The sequence below is a fragment of the Microcaecilia unicolor genome, chromosome 11, assembly GCF_901765095.1.
Source record: "Microcaecilia unicolor chromosome 11, aMicUni1.1, whole genome shotgun sequence".
NCBI lineage: Eukaryota > Metazoa > Chordata > Amphibia > Gymnophiona > Siphonopidae > Microcaecilia > Microcaecilia unicolor.
In genome coordinates, this window is record NC_044041.1 from 183,833,751 (window position 1) to 183,851,735 (window position 17,985).

At 42.5% G+C, this 17,985-nt stretch overlaps 1 protein-coding gene across 2 annotated transcripts in view; it reads right to left on the reverse strand.

Moving 5' to 3' along the window:
* The window catches only part of SMPDL3B (sphingomyelin phosphodiesterase acid like 3B), a 55,839-nt gene extending 38,067 nt beyond the window's left edge, over positions 1–17,772 (reverse strand). The window contains exons 1-3 of one of the 2 annotated variants that reach the window (XM_030217562.1): positions 17,563–17,772; positions 7,916–8,129; positions 3,320–3,417 (exon numbers count right to left, since the gene is read on the reverse strand). In XM_030217562.1, coding sequence (XP_030073422.1) covers positions 3,320–3,417; positions 7,916–8,129; positions 17,563–17,623 — 373 coding nt within the window. In that variant the 5' untranslated portion in view covers positions 17,624–17,772. The remainder of the gene's footprint in view (positions 1–3,319; positions 3,418–7,915; positions 8,130–17,562) is intronic. The other variant, XM_030217563.1, reaches the window with a different exon arrangement.
* Between the last annotated feature and the right edge of the window lie 213 nt (positions 17,773–17,985).

The window sequence follows — 17,985 nt, forward strand, 5'->3', positions numbered from 1 at the left end:
GATTTTGGCCGGCACCAACTGCTTTCCATTGCGGAGCTGGCGAAACTTTAAGGGGGCATATCGGCAGAGTACAGAAGGCAGGATGGGGGCGGGATGGGGGCGTGGTTACGAGATGGCCAGCTTCACCCGATAATGGAAAAAAGATGGCCGGCTCTGATGAGCATTTCGCCAGCTTCACTTGGTCCATTTATTTTTACGACCAAGCCTCAAAAAAGTGCCCCAATTGACCAGATGACCACCGGAGGGAATCAGGGATCACCTCCCCTTACTCCACCCAGTGGTCATCAACCCCCTCCCACCAAAAAAAAAACATTAAAAAAATTTTTTTTGCCAGCCTGAAATGTCATACCCAGCTTCCTGACAGCAGTATGCAGGAACCTGGAGCAGTTTTTTGTGGGTGCAGTGCACTTCAGGCGGGTGGACCCAGGCCCATCCCCCCCTACCTGTGACACTTGTGGTGGTAAATGGGAGCCCTCCAACCCCCCCAAAACCCACTGTACCCACATGTAGGTGCCCCCTTCACCCCTTAAGGCTATGGTAGTGGTGTAGAGTTGTGGGGAGTGGGTTTTGGGGGGGGATTTGGGGGGGGTTCAGCACCCAAGGTAAAGGAGCTATGCACCTGGGAGCTATTTAAATTTTTTTTTTTAATTTTTAGAAGTGCCACCTAGGGTACCCGGTTGGTGTCCTGGCATGTCAGGGGGACCAGTGCACTACAAATGCTGGCCCCTCCCACTACCAAATACCTTGCATTTCGCCGGGTTTGAGATGACCAGGCCCGGTTTCCATTATGGCCGAAAACCGAAGCCAGCCATCTCTAAACCCGGCGATCTCAACATTTGACCTAAATGTTGAGATTTAGCCGGCACCAACCGTATTGTCGAAAGAAAAGATGGCCGGCCATCTTTTTCGAAAATACGGTTTGCTCCACCCCTTTGCGGAGTCGGCCATCTATTTGGCCAGTGCCGTTCGATTATGCCCCTCTATATGACTTAGTAAAAGGGCCCCTTAGTGATTTAAGCTAGATAATTGAAATATTATTTATTTATTTATTTATTTGTTACATTTGTATCCCACATTATCCCACCTCTTTGCAGGCTCAATGTGGCTTACAATTTGTCATGGATACTGAAATAGAAGAGAGTATACATTTGGTTTTACAGAGTGTTTTGGGTTACATGGAGATGAAATACATGATAGTGTAAGAGCAAAAGGCATTATAAGATAATGCTGGATGTATTAAGGGTTGTACAGTTACATGTGTTCTCATTGTGATATATCTTGTCAAAGAGATAAGTTTTTAATACTTTACGGATGTTGGTCAATTCATAGACCGTTTTCAAGTGACGTGGCAACGCGTTCCAGAACTGCGTACTCATGTAGGAGAAGGTAGATGAGTGCATTAGTTTGTATTTCAGGCCTTTGCACTTAGGGGGATGAAGATTGAGGAATGTACGAGAAGATTTCTTTGCGTTCCTGGGTGGTAGGTCTATTAGGTCCGACATGTAAGCTGGGGCGTCACTATGGATGATTTTATGGACTAGGATGCAAAGCTTGAATGTGATCCGTTCTTTAAGTGGGAGCCAGTGTAGTTTTTCACGTAAAGGTTTCGCGCTTTCGTATTTTGGTTTGCCGAATATTAGTCTGGCTGCCGTGTTCTGGGCAGTCTGGAGTTTTTTAAGTATTTGTTCTTTGCAACCAGCGTAAAGTGAATTACAGTAGTCCAGATGACTGAGTACTAGTGATTGTACCAGATTGCGGAAGACAGTCCTTGGAAAGTATGGTTTGATTCTTTTTAGTTTCCACATTGAGTGAAACATCTTTTTAGTTATGTTTTTCGCATGGTTCTCAAGTGTCAGGTGTCGATCAATAGTGACTCCAAGAATTTTTAGGGTGTCCGAGACTGGTAGATTTAGTTTAGGTGTGTTGATGGTGGTAAATTTGTTCTTATTGTATTCTGAGGTGAGTACTAGGCATTGGGTTTTTTCTGCATTGAGTTTCAACTGAAATGCATCTGCCCAGGAATTCATGATGTGTAGGCTTTGTTTGATTTCGTTGGAGATTTCTCTTAGATCTTGTTTGAATGGGATGAAGATTGTTATGTCATCAGCGTATATGAATGGATTTAAGTTCTGATTCAATAGTAGTTTGGCCAAGGGTATCATCATTAGGTTGAAAATGGTCGGTGAGAGGGGGGATCCCTGTGGAACTCCGCATACAGGCGTCCATGTAGCTGAAGTGGTCGAATTTGAAGTCACTTGGTATGAGCATGTGGTTAGGAACCCCTTAAACCACTTGAGGACTTTACCTCCGATTCCGAAGTATTCAAGGATGTGTAATAAAATTCCATGGTCAAACATGTCGAATGCGCTCGACATGTCGAATTGTAACAGCAGTATGTGGAGGAAAAAGCTAAAGGGCTTGGATTAACCGGGGATAAACAGTAGTGGAAGGTGGGATGAGGTAAAAATTAATGTGATGAGTTTATTTGAGACAAATGCTTATTTCCTTAAAGGCTAGACTGAAGAAGTGAGTTCTCAATAGACTTTGGAATAACAAATAATCATCGGTGCTTGTGATGGTTGTAGGTAAGGCGTTCCAAATTTAGTGACTTGATATGAAAAGTTAGCAGTATGGTTTGTTTTGTAGGTTACTTTCTTACAATTCAGGAAATGTAGGATAAGATATTCTCTAGAGGATTTAGAGGCATTACATGAGGGTAAATCCTTTCGCTACTACTAAATGTATATTTTCTTATATAGTTTCTTATATAATTCTTATATATTTCTTATTATGTTTGCTTGTTAAAACACTATCATGTTCTATCATCATGTTACCCGAAATCCTTCTGTTATTACTAAATGCATACTTTCTCGTGTATTTCCACTACTCATGATGTATTGTAAGCCACATTGAGCCTGCAAAGAGGTGGGAAAATGTGGGATACAAATGCAACACATAAATAAAAAATAAGTCAATGAAGTTGTTCATATATATTGGGGCCGAACCATACAAAATTTTGTCAATGAAGGTACATAGCTTGAATGATAGTCTATCTTTCATTGGCAGCCAATGCAAATCGTATATAAGGAGAGTTGGTTTGGTGAAGCATGGTAGTCTGAATATGAGACGTGCGGCAGTGTTTTGAGCAGTTTGTAGTTTTGAATTTGTAGAGTTGAATATGGACCCCTGATTTTTTTTTTAACCTTCAAAGAATTCCTAATTAGCTGGAAAATAAACACCTACATTTAGGATTTGTATACATCTAAGAATACAGTCCCTAGATAAGCTGCAATAGATCACTTACCAGTTTGATTCTTACCTGGAAAGACCTCTTTAATTAGTGTTGTCAGCTTTTCTACAATACTTAGCACTGCGTCTTCTCCAAGCTTCTCATCAGCCACATGTGGAGTGTCATCACTAAAAAAGAACAAATGAAATAGAAGATTCTTGACTCGGTCACACTGAGCTTCAGCGCCTTTGTGGTAAGAAGAGTCTACGGAGGAAAGAAGCCAATTCACTCTAGAATCATTCTGAACATTTCATACATAATCAGAATATTGATAAAGTTAAGGGCTGCTTGCTCATATTTTTTGTTAGTTTGACTCTTTAATCAACTTTTCCAATGAGAAGAGAAGATGTATATGATATAACATTATCATACTAGTAAAAAAGGCCCGTTTCTGGAACGAATTAAACGGGCGCTAGCAAGGTTTTCCTGGGAGTGTGTATGTTTGAGAGAGAGAGAGCCAGAGTGAATGTGCGGGTGTGGAACAGAGTGAGACTGTCTGTGTGACAGTGTGTGTGTGAGAATGAGAGTGTGTGACAGGGCCCCCTCCCCTGTTCCTAATGCCCCTCACCCCGTTCCCTCCCCTCCTTTTCCTCCTCCTTCCCACACTTTGGGTTCATTAAGGCTTTCAAAAGTCTATGTACCCCCGTGGCCCTAACGCCCAGTATCCGGATACCCCACCGCTTTCCTCCTCACCCCATCCCACAAGATGTAATACTTTCACGTCCTTCATTTTTTTTTTAAGTGTCCTATCTACCCTGTGTACAAATGCCCGGCATTCAGATTGTGTTCCTCTCGTAAATTTTCATTTCTTTCATTCATTCAGAACTTGCCCCCCCCCCCCCCCCCCCGAACACTTTTGGTTCCTTCAGTCTTTTAAAACTGTCCTATGTACCCTGTGTGCTAATGGCCAGCATTGAGATTGTTTTCCTGTCCCAAATTTGCATGTCTTTCAGTCATTCACAACTCACCCCCCCCCCTTCTCCAGTTTAACACTTTTGTTTCCTTCAGTCTTTTAAAACTCTCCTATCTACCCTGTGTCCTAATGGCCAGCACTCAGATTGTTTTCCTTTCCCAAATGTTCATGTCTTTCAGCCGTTCAGAACTCCCCCCTCCCCCCATTTAACACTTTAGGTTCCTTCAGTCTTTTAAAACTCTCCTATCTACCCTGTGTCCTAATGGCCAGCATTCAGATTGTTTTCCTTTCCCAAATGTTCATGTCTTTCAGCCGTTCAGAACTCCCCCCTCCCCCCATTTAACACTTTAGGTTCCTTCAGTCTTTTAAAACTCTCCTATCAACCCTGTGTCCTAATGGCCAGCACTCAGATTGTTTTGCTTTGCCAAATTGTCTGTCACTGAGGTCACTGAGGTCAGTGAGTGCCTGCCTAGCAGACCACTTCCGGCAGGCAGGGTCCCAAGCACATCCTGTTGGAGGTGAGAATTATTATATAGGATTGGTCACAGCTCTTACATATTCACCCTTTAACAAACATAATGCAAATCATTACTATGTTGACATCGCAAACCCAGTTAAAATAAAAGATTAATACATTCAATTACAAGTCAATATTCCATAGTTATAGCAAGTAAAACATAACTTCATTCACTTTAAATGCTTTAATTTCTGCTGCTATTACTTGCAAGATACAGCACAAAGTTGTTATTTATTATTTATTTATTTATTTGTAGCATTTGTATCCCACATTTTCCCACCAATTTGCAGGCTCAATGTGGCTTACATTTGCTGTAATGAAATTTGATAGTGCAATAGCGTAATTCAGTAAGGTACACATGTTCAGGCATGCATTCCTCACCGTCTGTGTGTGCCTAAATGAATCTGAAGACCGAAACTAGAACCCTCCCCTTCCTTGGTAGCACCTCCTAGTGCCCCAAATCCCATTTGCCAGAAAAGGTCTCCTGTAGAGCCCAAAAGTGTTAATATGATTCCCCCCACCCCTTCTAGGCAACAGCTCCTGTCCCCAGTTTTCCTCCAAGATTTCGCCCCCCTAGACTTCTATCCACAGAGGTCTAAGGGGGCTGATCCACAGTCACTCTTCCCTCCCCTGCACCATCACCAAAATCCAAGTTTATCCAAGTTTTATTATTATTTACTACTCCGCCCTTAGAGTCTTCAGGGTGGTTTACAATCTAGAAACACAAATAACATAGCACAAACCACTAATATATAAACAATGATGGAGACACTGGACAATAAAGAGGAAAGAAGGGGTGGAAATCCAATTATAATAGGACAGTGGGGAGGACAGAACAAAGCGGAAGGGATGATGGACCATTCAGAGTTCTCCAGAAGGGAAAAAGAACCAATGAATCATATGCATCTTTAAATAAATGCGTTTTCACATTTGTTTTGAATTTGGTTACAGAACTTTTCAATCTTAAAGAATGTGGAAGATTATTCCATAGACGAGGAGCCTGGACAGAGAAAATTGAATGCCTAATATGTTCATGCATAATGATTCGGTAACTAGGAACAAAAAGTTGATTATGTTGTGCAGATCTGAGTGACTGAGGCAGGCAATACAGTATAACAAGTGAGGAAAGATAGAGAGGTTCTCCTGAAATTAATATTTTATAGGTAAGCAGTAAATTTTGGAGGTAATGCAATGAGTGATCGGTAACCAATGAGCTTCTTTAAGATGAGGAGTAATATGGTTATATCTCCTAGTATTGGTTATCAGTCAAATAGCAGTGTTTTGAATAATTTGAATATGTTTTAGCTCTTTAGTTCTAAGTCCTTGATAGAGGGAATTGCAGTAGTCCAACTGAGGAATAACAAGAGATTGTACCAGAATATTAAGGGCTCATTGGAGGATAAGTGAGCGGATACCACGGGTTATGGGGTCTTGAATGAGCTGCTGGTTTAGTAGTACATAAAGGGGCCACTACATCTAGTGCCCCAACGAGTTTGTCATTCTAAGATTTGATTTGCTCCAAATCTACATGTAAATTGGATAGTAAAAAGGTTGGTGTGAAACTTTTCTAAATCACATCTTAATGACTGTTTTGATAAAGAAGATAAGAGATGATTTATTCATCAATGGTGCATACAGGTAAAACCCAACACGGCCGTGTTTCAGCACAGTAACCTTCAGCAGGGATCCTGCACGGAACCAATGTATACAAAATTGTGTCTCGAGCACTCATTTCCATTTTAAGACAAATGCAGGGAGCTCAGTAGTAAAACACTTTGCTTCTCTCCACATCATACTACAAACATTAGCATCCCTGGTTTGCTCATTTTCAAAGCTCATAGACTTACAAAGCTACATAGAAAATGAGTCTCTATCAGGCTCATTTTCGAAAGAGATGGATGTCCAAAAAGTGACATAAATCGCCATTTGGATGTCCATCTCACAGAGACGTCCAAATCGGTATAATTGAAACCCGATTTTGGATGTCTTTCTCCAAAGTCTGTCAGAAGGACATCCAAATCTCAAGGGGGCGTATCAGGGGCGTGTTCGAGGTGGGACTTGGGCGTTCCTAAGACTTGGATGTCTTTGAGCCATAATGGAACAAAGCAAAGATGTCCAGGACTAAAACTTCAACGTTTTCAGCTAGACCTGTTTTTATTACGAATAAGGCACAAAAAGGTGCCCGAAATGACCAGATGACCACTGGAGGGAAACAGGGATGACCTCCCCTTACTCCCCCAGTGGTCACTAACCCCCTCCCAACCCCAAAAATTGTGATGAAGAACATTACTTGCCAGCCTCAGATGTCAAACTCAGGTCCATTACAGTACATGCAGGTCCCTGGAGTAGTTTAGTAGTAGTTGCAGTGCACTTCAGACAGGTGGACCCAGACCCTTACCCCCACTACCTGTTACACTGTGGAGGAAACAGCGAGCCCTCCAAAACCCACCACAAACCCCCTGTACCCACATATAGGTGCCCCCTTCACCCGTAAGGGCTATGGTAGTGGTGTACAGTTCGGTGTAGTGAGTTTTTTTTTGGGGGGGGGGGTTGGGAGGCTCAGCACACAAGGTAAGGGAGCTGTGTACCTGGGAGCATTTTATGAAGTCCACTGCAGTGCCCCCTAGGGTGCCCGATTGCTGTCCTGGCACGTCAGGGGGACCAGTCTACTAAAAATGCTGGCTCCTCCCATGTCCAAATGGCTTGAATTTGGGACGTTTTTGTTTTCGAAAATTGCCGAAAATCAAAGATGTCCAAATCGCAAAACATCCAAATCCAAGGACGTCCATGGTATTTTCGAACACAAAAGATGGACGTCCATCTTTTTCGGAAATGACCTTCCTCCCGTTTTGGAATTTGGACATCTTTGTAAAACGTCCAAATTCTGACTTAGACGTTTCTTTCGAAAATGCCCCTCTATGTCTGTTACCAACTTACCAGTCATTTTTAAGTGGCCAAAACTAACACCAGTGTTTCAGTTTCTAAAAATAGATGAAGTCTTATCGCTAGCTGTGTGTACTGCTGATAAAATGTTTGCAGTGTCTTATCTAGTCACCTTTCTAATGTAAGGAAGGCTGTAACCAGAGGCAGATGGGAAGCCTGCTCTTTTCTGAGTATTTTCCGACAACAAGGAAGAACATTTTTGCTCTTATGAGTTTTTTTTTTTTCCTTTAATCACAGCAAGAGTTCTTCTTACCCAGTCCAAAGGATAAAGTCTGGGTCTGGCAGGATATTCTTCATAGCATACACAGACGAATTAATGAGGATCCAGGGGGAATCACAGAGGTAGTCCCCCCACTTCCCTGCATTTGGCACAGGTTGGGAACCAGCAGAGGGGCACACTTGCAGAGGGTTGGAAGAGGCAGTGTAATTGGGGTCGAGGTGAAGATCTGTCAGGTGCCAGAAATGACCTGAAAAACAGAAGAGAAATGCTTTGGGGATTTGCCTTTGACTCTTTGAAACTTGTTTGTATCTTGGGATGCAGAATTTGCCATGGAAATGTGAATGACTTTCAACAAGTGAGCCAGTGGTTAAAGCCAGTCTTCTGCTTCCTGGATTGGTTGGGGATGTTGTGATGGGGTGGAGGGCAGTCATGGTCAGTATTCAGGGTGACACCTGTTGGCTGGATTTGGAAATGGCATGGCACCTAGCCTCAGGACTGTCGCTACAGTGAATAGACCAGGAACAGTAGTACAGAGGAGAAAAATCTCCTGGAAGTTGTGAATAAAGGCCCATGGCAGTAGATCCGAGCCCTGGTTCCAACTGAGTTTGAAGGGAAAAGAAGACAGGAGGAACTACTGCCCCCACCCCTAAATAAATAAATAAAAGAACATGAGCTACCTGCAGCTACCTTGGCCCTCTTGAGATATACTTCACCGGGTTCAATATGCAAAGCAGTGACTTAATCCTTACTTCATACCTTCAGTTCCCACAATTCTTTTGGACCAGTCTACCATCAGAGGCAGAGGATTCAGTCATTAATGCATTTAAGGGTAGATATTCAACATGATTTACTGAGCGCTCTGTTCCATCTAAGCTGCAGGAGTCCTCCACCTACACTCCTGCCAGTGGGGGGTGCTGTTTCACTATCACATTTTCAATAGAGAGAGACAGGCAAGCTCTGCAGGACTCCAGGGAACATGCCTGTCTCTAGCGATTGAAAACACAACATTGAAACATCACCCCCCACTGGCAACAATGCAGCTGGAGGACTCCTGTTCAGCTTAGGGGGAACAGTGTGGGCAGGAGACGTGAGCCACATCATAAGGTAGCAGAAGGACATTCTTCTCTCAAAAACGTCCAATGTGCGATTTTCAACACTCTGATTTTAGACGTTGTGTTCCACAGTTCATCCAAATTTCAAGGGGGCGTGTTTTGCGCTGGACTTAAGCGGGACATGGGCAGCACCAAAAGATAGATGTTTTTTTTCTGCAATATGTTATGTTATGCCAGTTCTTGTATTCAGTTCAAGGTCAGATTACAATAAACAAGAGCAGAGCCAATCTGTCCAGGAGCTACAAATAAATAAAACAAACTAATGTAACACACTAAACAGTAGATAAACCAGCTTTACAAAAGCAAACCGTTTTTAAATGTTTTCTAAACTGAAAGTAGTGAGTACAAGAGCTTAGAAAATAAAGAGAGCTGATTCTATAGGTTAGCCAGCTGATACTGAATAGATGGAGTAGCCTAGTGGTTAGTGCAGCAGACTTTGATCCTGGGGAATTGGGTTCAATTCCCACTGCAGCTCTTTGTGATTCTGGGCAAGTCACTTAAGCCTCCATTGCCCTGGGTACAAATAAGGACCTATATATATACTATGTCTATATATTAACCATGGCACCCCAGCTACTCCATACTATCCTCGTCTTCCCTTCTCCATCCTTCCTTCATCATACCCATCCCTATTTCCTTATCTATCTTCATTACTCCTTCCCATGTTAATTCACACATACTCAAAGCATTCTATTATTATGTTACATTATAGTTCGTAATATTCTTCTTAATGAAACTAATAATTGTAATTCTGTTTAATATGTAAGCCGCATTAATGAGGCTTCTGTGGGAAAGTGTGGGGTACAAATGTAATAATAAATAAATAAATATGTAAACCGCTTTCAATGTAGTTGCAAAAACAACAGAAAGGCAGTATATCAAGTCCCATTCCCTTTCTCCTTTAGCCCCCCCCCCCCCCCCCCCCCCCAAAGAGTAACATGATTCCATGCAGAATCTCAAAGAGTAGCAACATTCCATGTGGAACCCCAAAGAATAGCAAGATTCTGGAGTGGAGGAGTAGCCTAGTGGTTAGTGCAGCAGACCTTGATCCTGGGGAACTAGGTTTAATTCCCACTGCAGCTCTTTGTGACTCTGAGCAACTCACTTAACCCTCCATTGCCCCAGGTACAGATAAGTACCTGTATATAAGCCACTTTGAACATAGTTGCAAAAAACCACAGAAAGGGGTATATCAAGAACCCATTCCCAATGAAAGATGTTTCAGTGATTTTAGTTTCTTGTACATTGAAAATCTAAATGGAAAAAGATTACGAGTTTTATATCTAGTAGAAGACCTTTGTAACAATGATGCTAAATTCAGCATGTAAACAGGAATTTCACCAATTGTAAGTTTTCAAGTTTTGACACCCAGTTTGAACTGTATTTTCTCAGCAACAGGTAACCAGTGAAGTTTAGATTAAAAACGTTGAAGTGACTCAAATTGGGATAACACTTTATAATTTACTCTCCACACCAATTTACTCAATCAATTTATTACTAATGAACATTAACGCATCACCCCCTTATCTCTTATGCCTGAAATGAACTGTTTATCTAAATTACTTTATCATTTACTTTAATATCTATGATCTTTAATGTAACACTACTTTGTACTTCTCATTCCGGAAATGGCGATCGCCATTACGGCATAATGTAAGCCACATTGAGCCTGCAAAATGGTGGGAAAATGTGGGATACAAATGCAACAAATAAATAACCCAAAAATCAGTCTAACAGCAGAGTTCTAAATTAGTGGTAAACGACTGATAAGTGATTTAGAACAGTTAGCTAGCATGAGGTTACAATAATCCAGTCTAGAGAGGATTAGTGATTGAACCAAAATTCTAAAAACCTTTGAGTTGAAATATTTTCTAAGAATTCTCAACTTTCTCAATATAACAGAAGAGTGTTTAATACTGGACTGTATATGACAGTGCATAGATACTAAGTAGTCCATTTTCACTCCTAAAATTTTTGAGTGGAGATCCAAAAAAATCCAAACTGGGCATCATCTAGAGATGGAACAAAGTGAAAACGTCTATGGCCAAAATTAAAACATTTTTGGCTAGACCTGTTTCAATCACGACTAAGGGGTCCTTTTACTGCAGTGGGTAAAAGGCTGTCTTCCCCCCCCCCCCCCCCAAAAAAAAAGGCTGTGTGGTAAGTGAACCACTTACTTATTCGCTTGTTGGTATCCTCATCCACTCTCCTCACTTTTTGTTTTATATCCCACGGTTTCGTGAGGGTTTTTACCTCCTTTTTTGTTTTTGCCAAGTGAACCACTTACCCCAGAGCCTTTTTTTTTTTGGGGGGGGGGGGGGGAAAGCACTTACCACCACTCATTGCGGTGGCGGTAAGGGCTCCTGTGCCAACCCAGTGGTAACCGGGCAGCGCCACCGCCGGGTAAGTATGGCACTACAAAAATAGAAAAAGTTTTTGTAGCTCCAGAAATAGCGCACACTGGGGGTGGGAACTACCGCCGGGCTCCTGCAGTATAACAAGAACCAATTAAACATAAATTCTAACATGCTGCTTAAGTGCTATTTTGTAAATATGTGATAGCATATAGTTTGAGGTGGGCGTAAACATGGGCAGAGTCTGGACGGTGTGTGGGCGGGACTCATACTTACACACATAACTTATAAAAAGACTATGTTACGTGGGTATCTCCTGAAACTAGGCATGAGTATTTACACCAGCTCTATCACTGGCATAACTGCTCACACCAAACAGCATATGCACGTATACACCCGGGTACACTACTATTCTATACAGGAAATTAGGAGCCTACTGTCCTTTATAGAATACGTAGCAATCAGGCACCTTCTGGACATCTATACTGTATATTTTTATTTATTTATTTATTGCATTTGTACCCCACATTTTCCCACCTACTTGCAGGCTCAATGTGGCTTACATAGTACCGTCAAGGTATTTGCCCAGTCGGTTGATAACAGATACAAGGTTGTATAGTGATTGTATGAGTTATAAGAGGATGGTTTTTAGTGATTTCCTGACGTTCAGATGGTCGTGTATTGTTTTCACAGCTTTAGGGAGGCTATTCCATAGTTTTGCGCTTGCATGACTATGATCGAACAGGACATCACGCAATCTTCATCCATTCCGACCCTCCACTTACACCTCATACGATCACTATACAACTTTGTATTTGTTATCCACCGACTGGGCAAATGCCTTTGACGGTACTATGTAAGCCACATTGAGCCTGCAAATAGGTGGGAAAATGTGGGGTACAAATGCAACAAATAAATAAATATAGGAGAAGCCGGATGCGTAAGTTGTTTTGTATTTCAGTCCTTTGCAATTTGGCTAGTGTAGGTTTAGGTAGGCACACAGTTATAGAGTTTCCCCTTTAGAGGTCAAATACTGCTGTTAAACTTATATATGCTGGTGCCACTTTTGCTCCACCCTAATGCTACTCCCCCCCTCCCCCACTTGTTTTGTTTAAATGGGGTTTATTCAGGATCACAAGTAACAATACAATTGAACAGCTAGCATCAAACAATAGATAATCTGCAAAGCTTTATGAAATACCCTAAAAGAAAGGGAATGGGAGTTCTGTGGTTTTTGCAAGTATCAATGTTATGCTTTGATGTCCCCATGCATACCTCCTACCCACCCCCATCCTCCCACCCTGTCAGACTGTCATAGTAATGCTTGAATGTTTTCACTTATATACACTATCAGCTAGCACATTTGCTTATTTCCGATCTGACGAAGAAGGGCAACCTTCGAAAGCTAATCAAGAAATGTATTAAGTTATGTCCAATAAAAAAGGTATCATCTTATTTTCTTTTCCATGTTTTATTTTGTTTGATTTCTATAGATTCTACATGGAATGTTGCTATTCCACTAGCAACATTCCATGTAGAAGTCGGCCCTTGTAGATCACCAATGTGGCCGCGCAGGCTTCTGCTTCTGTGAGTCTGACGTCCTGCACGTATGTGCAGGACGTCAGACTCACAGAAACAGAAGCCTGCGCAGCCTTCTACATGGAATGTTGCTAGTGGAATAGCAACATTCCATGTAGAATCTCCAATGGTATCTATTTTACTGTCATAGTAATGCTTGAATGTTTTCACTTATATACACTGTCAGCGAGCACATTTGCTTATTTCCGATCTGACGAAGAAGGGCAACCTTCGAAAGCTAATCAAGAAATGTATTAAGTTATGTCCAATAAAAAAGGTATCATCTTATTTTCTTTTCCATGTTTTATTTTGTTTGATTTCTATAGATTCTACATGGAATGTTGCTATTCCACTAGCAACATTCCATGTAGAAGTCGGCCCTTGTAGATCACCAATGTGGCCTGCGCAGCCTTCTACATGGCATGTTGCTAGTGGAATAGCAACATTCCATGTAGAATCTCCAATAGTATCTATTTTACTGTCATAGTAATGCTTGAATGTTTTCACTTATATACACTGTCAGCTAGCACATTAGCTTATTTCCGATCTGAGGAAGAAGGGCAACCTTCAAAAGCTAATCAAGAAATGTATTGTTATGTCCAATAAAAAAGGTATCATCTTATTTTCTTTTCCATGTTTTATTTTGTTTGATTTCTATTGATAACCTGCAAGTACATTCAAAGCGGTTTACATAGTATATACAGATACTTATGTGTACCTGGGGCAATGGAGGGTTAAGTGGCTTGATCAGCGTCACAAGGAGCTGCAGTGGGAATCAAACCCAGTTCCCCATGATCAAAGTCCACTGCAAAACCACTAGGCTACTCCTCCACTCTAAACATTCTCAAACTCCAAATAAGTAAATTGTGATCCCCTTTTTCATGAAATAAAACTCCCCTCCCCCCCAAGCAATGCCCTTATTATCACACAAGCACCACAACAGAAAGCATTACAATTTCTATCTTCCTCACCCCTGCAGTAAAATAAAACATATATGTTCAGCCACCCAATGTGCGTTTGGAATCTTCATTGTTCAATCAATGAGTAATTACCCTCCCCGATAAGAACTCCCCTAGAAAAATAAGGATGGCCAATGGCCTGGACTCTTAAGAAATACCAAACCTTCCCCCCTCTCCTTATCCCTTACCCACCCATCCCAGCAGAGTTGCTAGCCCCTTTTATACAGGTAAAATCAGGGCGTTTAATGAATTTGACAGTCCAATTTTATTTATATAAGCATCAAAAATTGAAGGATAAGCAAGTTATGTGTTAGCCATCCTCCTGCAAATATATAAGTCACTTTGAATACTGAGCCCTTAGAGTGAATAGGACACCAAGAGGGGCATAATCGAACGAAAACGTCTATCTCCATGGGCGTTTATCTCCAAGAACGGGTCCGTGAAGGGGTGGACCGAACCGTATTTTCGAAAAAAAATAGACGTCCATGTTTTTGTGAGCTGGGCGTTTTTGTTTTTCAGCGATAATGGAAAATGAAAGCGCCCAGCTCAAAAACGAATAAATCCAAGGCATTTGTTCGTGGGAGGGGCCAGGATTCATAGTGCACTGGTCCCCCTCACATGCCAGGACATCAACCGGGCACCCTAGGGGGCACTTTTACAAAAACAAAAAAAAGGTAAAAGAGCTCCCAGGTGCATAGCACCCTTCCCTTGTGTGTTGAGCCCCCCAAATCCCCCTCAAATCCCACTGCCCACAAGTCTACACCATTACTATAGCCCTAAGGGGTGAAGGGGGGCACCTACATGTGGGTACAGTGGGTTTGGGGGGGTTAGACAACTAAGCATTAAGCAGCACAATTGTAACAGGTAGGGGGGGGATGGGCCTGGGTCCACCTGCCTGGAGTCCACTGCACCCCCTAACAACTGTTCCAGGGACCTGCATACTGCTGCGAGGGAGGTGGGTATGACATTTGAGGGTGAAAATAAAAAGTTGTGAAACATCATTTTTTGTGGTGGGAGGGGGGTTAGTGACTACTGGGGGAGTCAGGGGAGGTCATCCCCGATTCCCTCTGGGGGTAATCTGGTCATTTAGGGCACTTTTTGGGGCCTTATTCGTGAAAAAACAGGGTCCAGGAAAAGTGCCCTACATTCTAGCTACAAACGCATACTTTTTTTCCATTATCGGCGAAAGGCGCCCATCTCTGTTCGGGTGATAACCATGCCCCAGTCCCGCCTTCACCACACCTCTGACACGCCCCCGTCAACTTTGTACGCTTCCGCGATGGAGTGCAGTTGAAAACGTCCAAGTTCGGCTTTCGATTATACCGCGTTATTTGTTTTTGTGAGATAAACGTCCATCTCCCGATTTAGGTCGGAACTTGGGCGTTTTTCTCGTTCGATTATAAGCAGGCAAGTACTTTAAGAGGACATATGCAGACATGCAAACACAACAGAAACAGCTACCGGAGAAGCCTGTGGAAAGTGGGCTCTAGCAGTCCTGGGGATTTTCTGTAAGGACAAGAAGGCAGAGCACATCTATTCCTGCAAACAGCAGCCTGGCATTTTTTTGCACTTGTTTAGCATTTTTCTGCTTCATCAGATCCCCTTCAGATAGGTTTTGCTGACCACTGACCAATGGCAAAAAAAAAAAAAAAAAAAAAAAGTATTTGGTTGGGGCAGAGATTGAGGGTTTGTTCTTCCATTCCAACTACAAGGATGCAAATGCAGAAAAGTTCTGGGTTGGTGTCTCAAGGTTCTCTATCTCCTGCTTGTTCCATGCATTTATATCCACATTATGCCATATTTGTGCATGTTCCCTACGTAAGTACTTAAGTATTGCCATACTGGGAAAGACCAAAGGTCCATCGAGCCCAGCATCCTGTTTCCAACAGTGGCCAATCCAGGTCACAAATACCCGGCAAGATCCCAAAAATGTACAAAACATTTTATACTGCTTATCCCAGAAATAGTGGATTTTCCCCAAGTCCATTTAATAACGGTCTATGGTCTTTTCCTTTAGGAAGCCGTCCAAACCTTTTTTAAATTCCGCTAAGCTAACCGTCTTTACCACATTCTCTGGCAATGAATTCCAGAGTTTAATTACATGTTGAGTGAAGAAAAATTTTCTCCGATTCGTTTTAAATTTACTACATTGTAGCTTCATCGCATGCCCCCTAGTCCTAGTATTTTTGGAAAGCGTGAACAGACGCTTCACATCTACCCGTTCAACTCCACTCGTTATTTTATAGACCTCTATCATATCTCCCCTCAGCCGCCTTTTCTCCAAGTTGAAGAGCCCTAGCCGCTTTAGCTTTTCCTCATAGGGAAGTCGTCCCATCCCCTTTATCATTTTCGTCGCCCTTCTCTGCACCTTTTCTAATTCCACTATATCTTTTTTGAGATGCGGCAACCAGAATTGAACACAATATTCGAGGTGCGGTCACACCATGGAGCGATACAAAGGCATTATAACATCCTCATTTTTGTTTTCCATTCCTTTCCTAATAATACCTAACATTCTATTTGCTTTCTTAGCCGCAGCAGCACACTGAGCAGAAGGTTTCAACGTATCATCGACGACGACACCTAGATCCCTTTCTTGGTCAGTGAGTGTCCTTTTATTATAACAAAATGTCCTTAGCTGTATTTACTACCCTAGCTAGAAAGACTGAAACCTTATGCTCTCTAAAACTTTTACCTCAGCAATAACACTCTCTGCCATTACTTTATTACTTTCTGGAATAGACTTTTCAGCAGTGTCATGGATTTGCAAGCCTTTATCTTCTGTTTCTAATTGCTCTATTGTATGAAGCAGTTGCTGCATGTATCATTAAACCACACGAGAGTGCAAAGTTCAGGTGAATGCCATTGTTTTTATTTCTTATGCCTAAAGAAACTGATTGGATAAGTTTAGCAAGACTTCTTTTACAGAACTCTGCAGTGGCTCTCTCATGAGCAGATGATTGAAAGGCTCACGCTGTTCCAAACAGCGCTCTAAAAAGAGCACTGGAACAGCGCGGGGCTTTACCGCCCCTATGATCAGAGATAATAGCATGCAAATTTAAGCACACTCAGGCACAATCCTCCCGCACTTGTTTGACAGGTCTGGACTGTCAAAAGCCCAGACCTGTCAAATACATGGCCCTGGTGGCCTAGTATCCCCCTCTCCCACATACACACACAAGCCAAGCGACATGGGGGCTGAAGGTTCGGCGGACCTCCAGTCTCATCGACCCCCCCCCCCAAGTTCAGGGGGGCCGGAGATCCAGTGGGGGGGTCACCTTGGAATTTCAAAGAACAACACAGTGCTCCTTTCAATCAACAGCACCTTGCGTGCTGTACTGGTAGCATGGCCCTACTGCCTGAGTGTCAGCCACAACACCCCCACACAACTAGTCTCCAAACTCACACTCTTCAAGTTTCTCCAGCAGCCACTTCAGCTCACTGCTCTCTCTCATCCTTCCTGCTAATTCTTTTAATGCTCTCAACCGCTGCCACTATTCCAGTCACAAACCCCTCTGCAGCCTGCAGCTGACACATCTTCACAACTATTTTTCTCCAGCTCTGAGATATTCTGCCAACCAAATGACTGCAGTGTTTTCAGAGTGGCAAAAGAGACCAGAATCTACCCAACGTGTACAGTTATAGCTTATGACCTTGAATTTAAAAGATCTTGTTACCTGGAAGAGCTCCTGTGGTTCTGCTGAGCATTAACAGGATCAAAGACAGTGCTAACTCCATGCTGAGGAAACTGATCTCTCCTAGTTGCTGTAGAAATTAAGGAGTCAGCACCGCTTCTGGGGAGGGGAAGACAAGGGGCTATCAGTGCTGAGAAGGAACAGGAGAATGAGCAATTCCCTTATCTAGCCATTGCTGTGACTCTGCCTGCCCTTGTGTGGACATGTTGTTACTGTTAAGACCTGCCTTTGAGGGTGAGCCCCACCCCTGTGAGTTTCAAGATCTGATTTGTACATGCCAGTCTGGCTGTGAATTGAAGACAGGAAAAATAAGAAATGAAGCACACTCAAGGCTCCCAGCAGGAACGCCCTAAGTTGGTCCTGCATTTGTTTCTCTCCTGATGGGATTTGTAATTCTGTTTAACT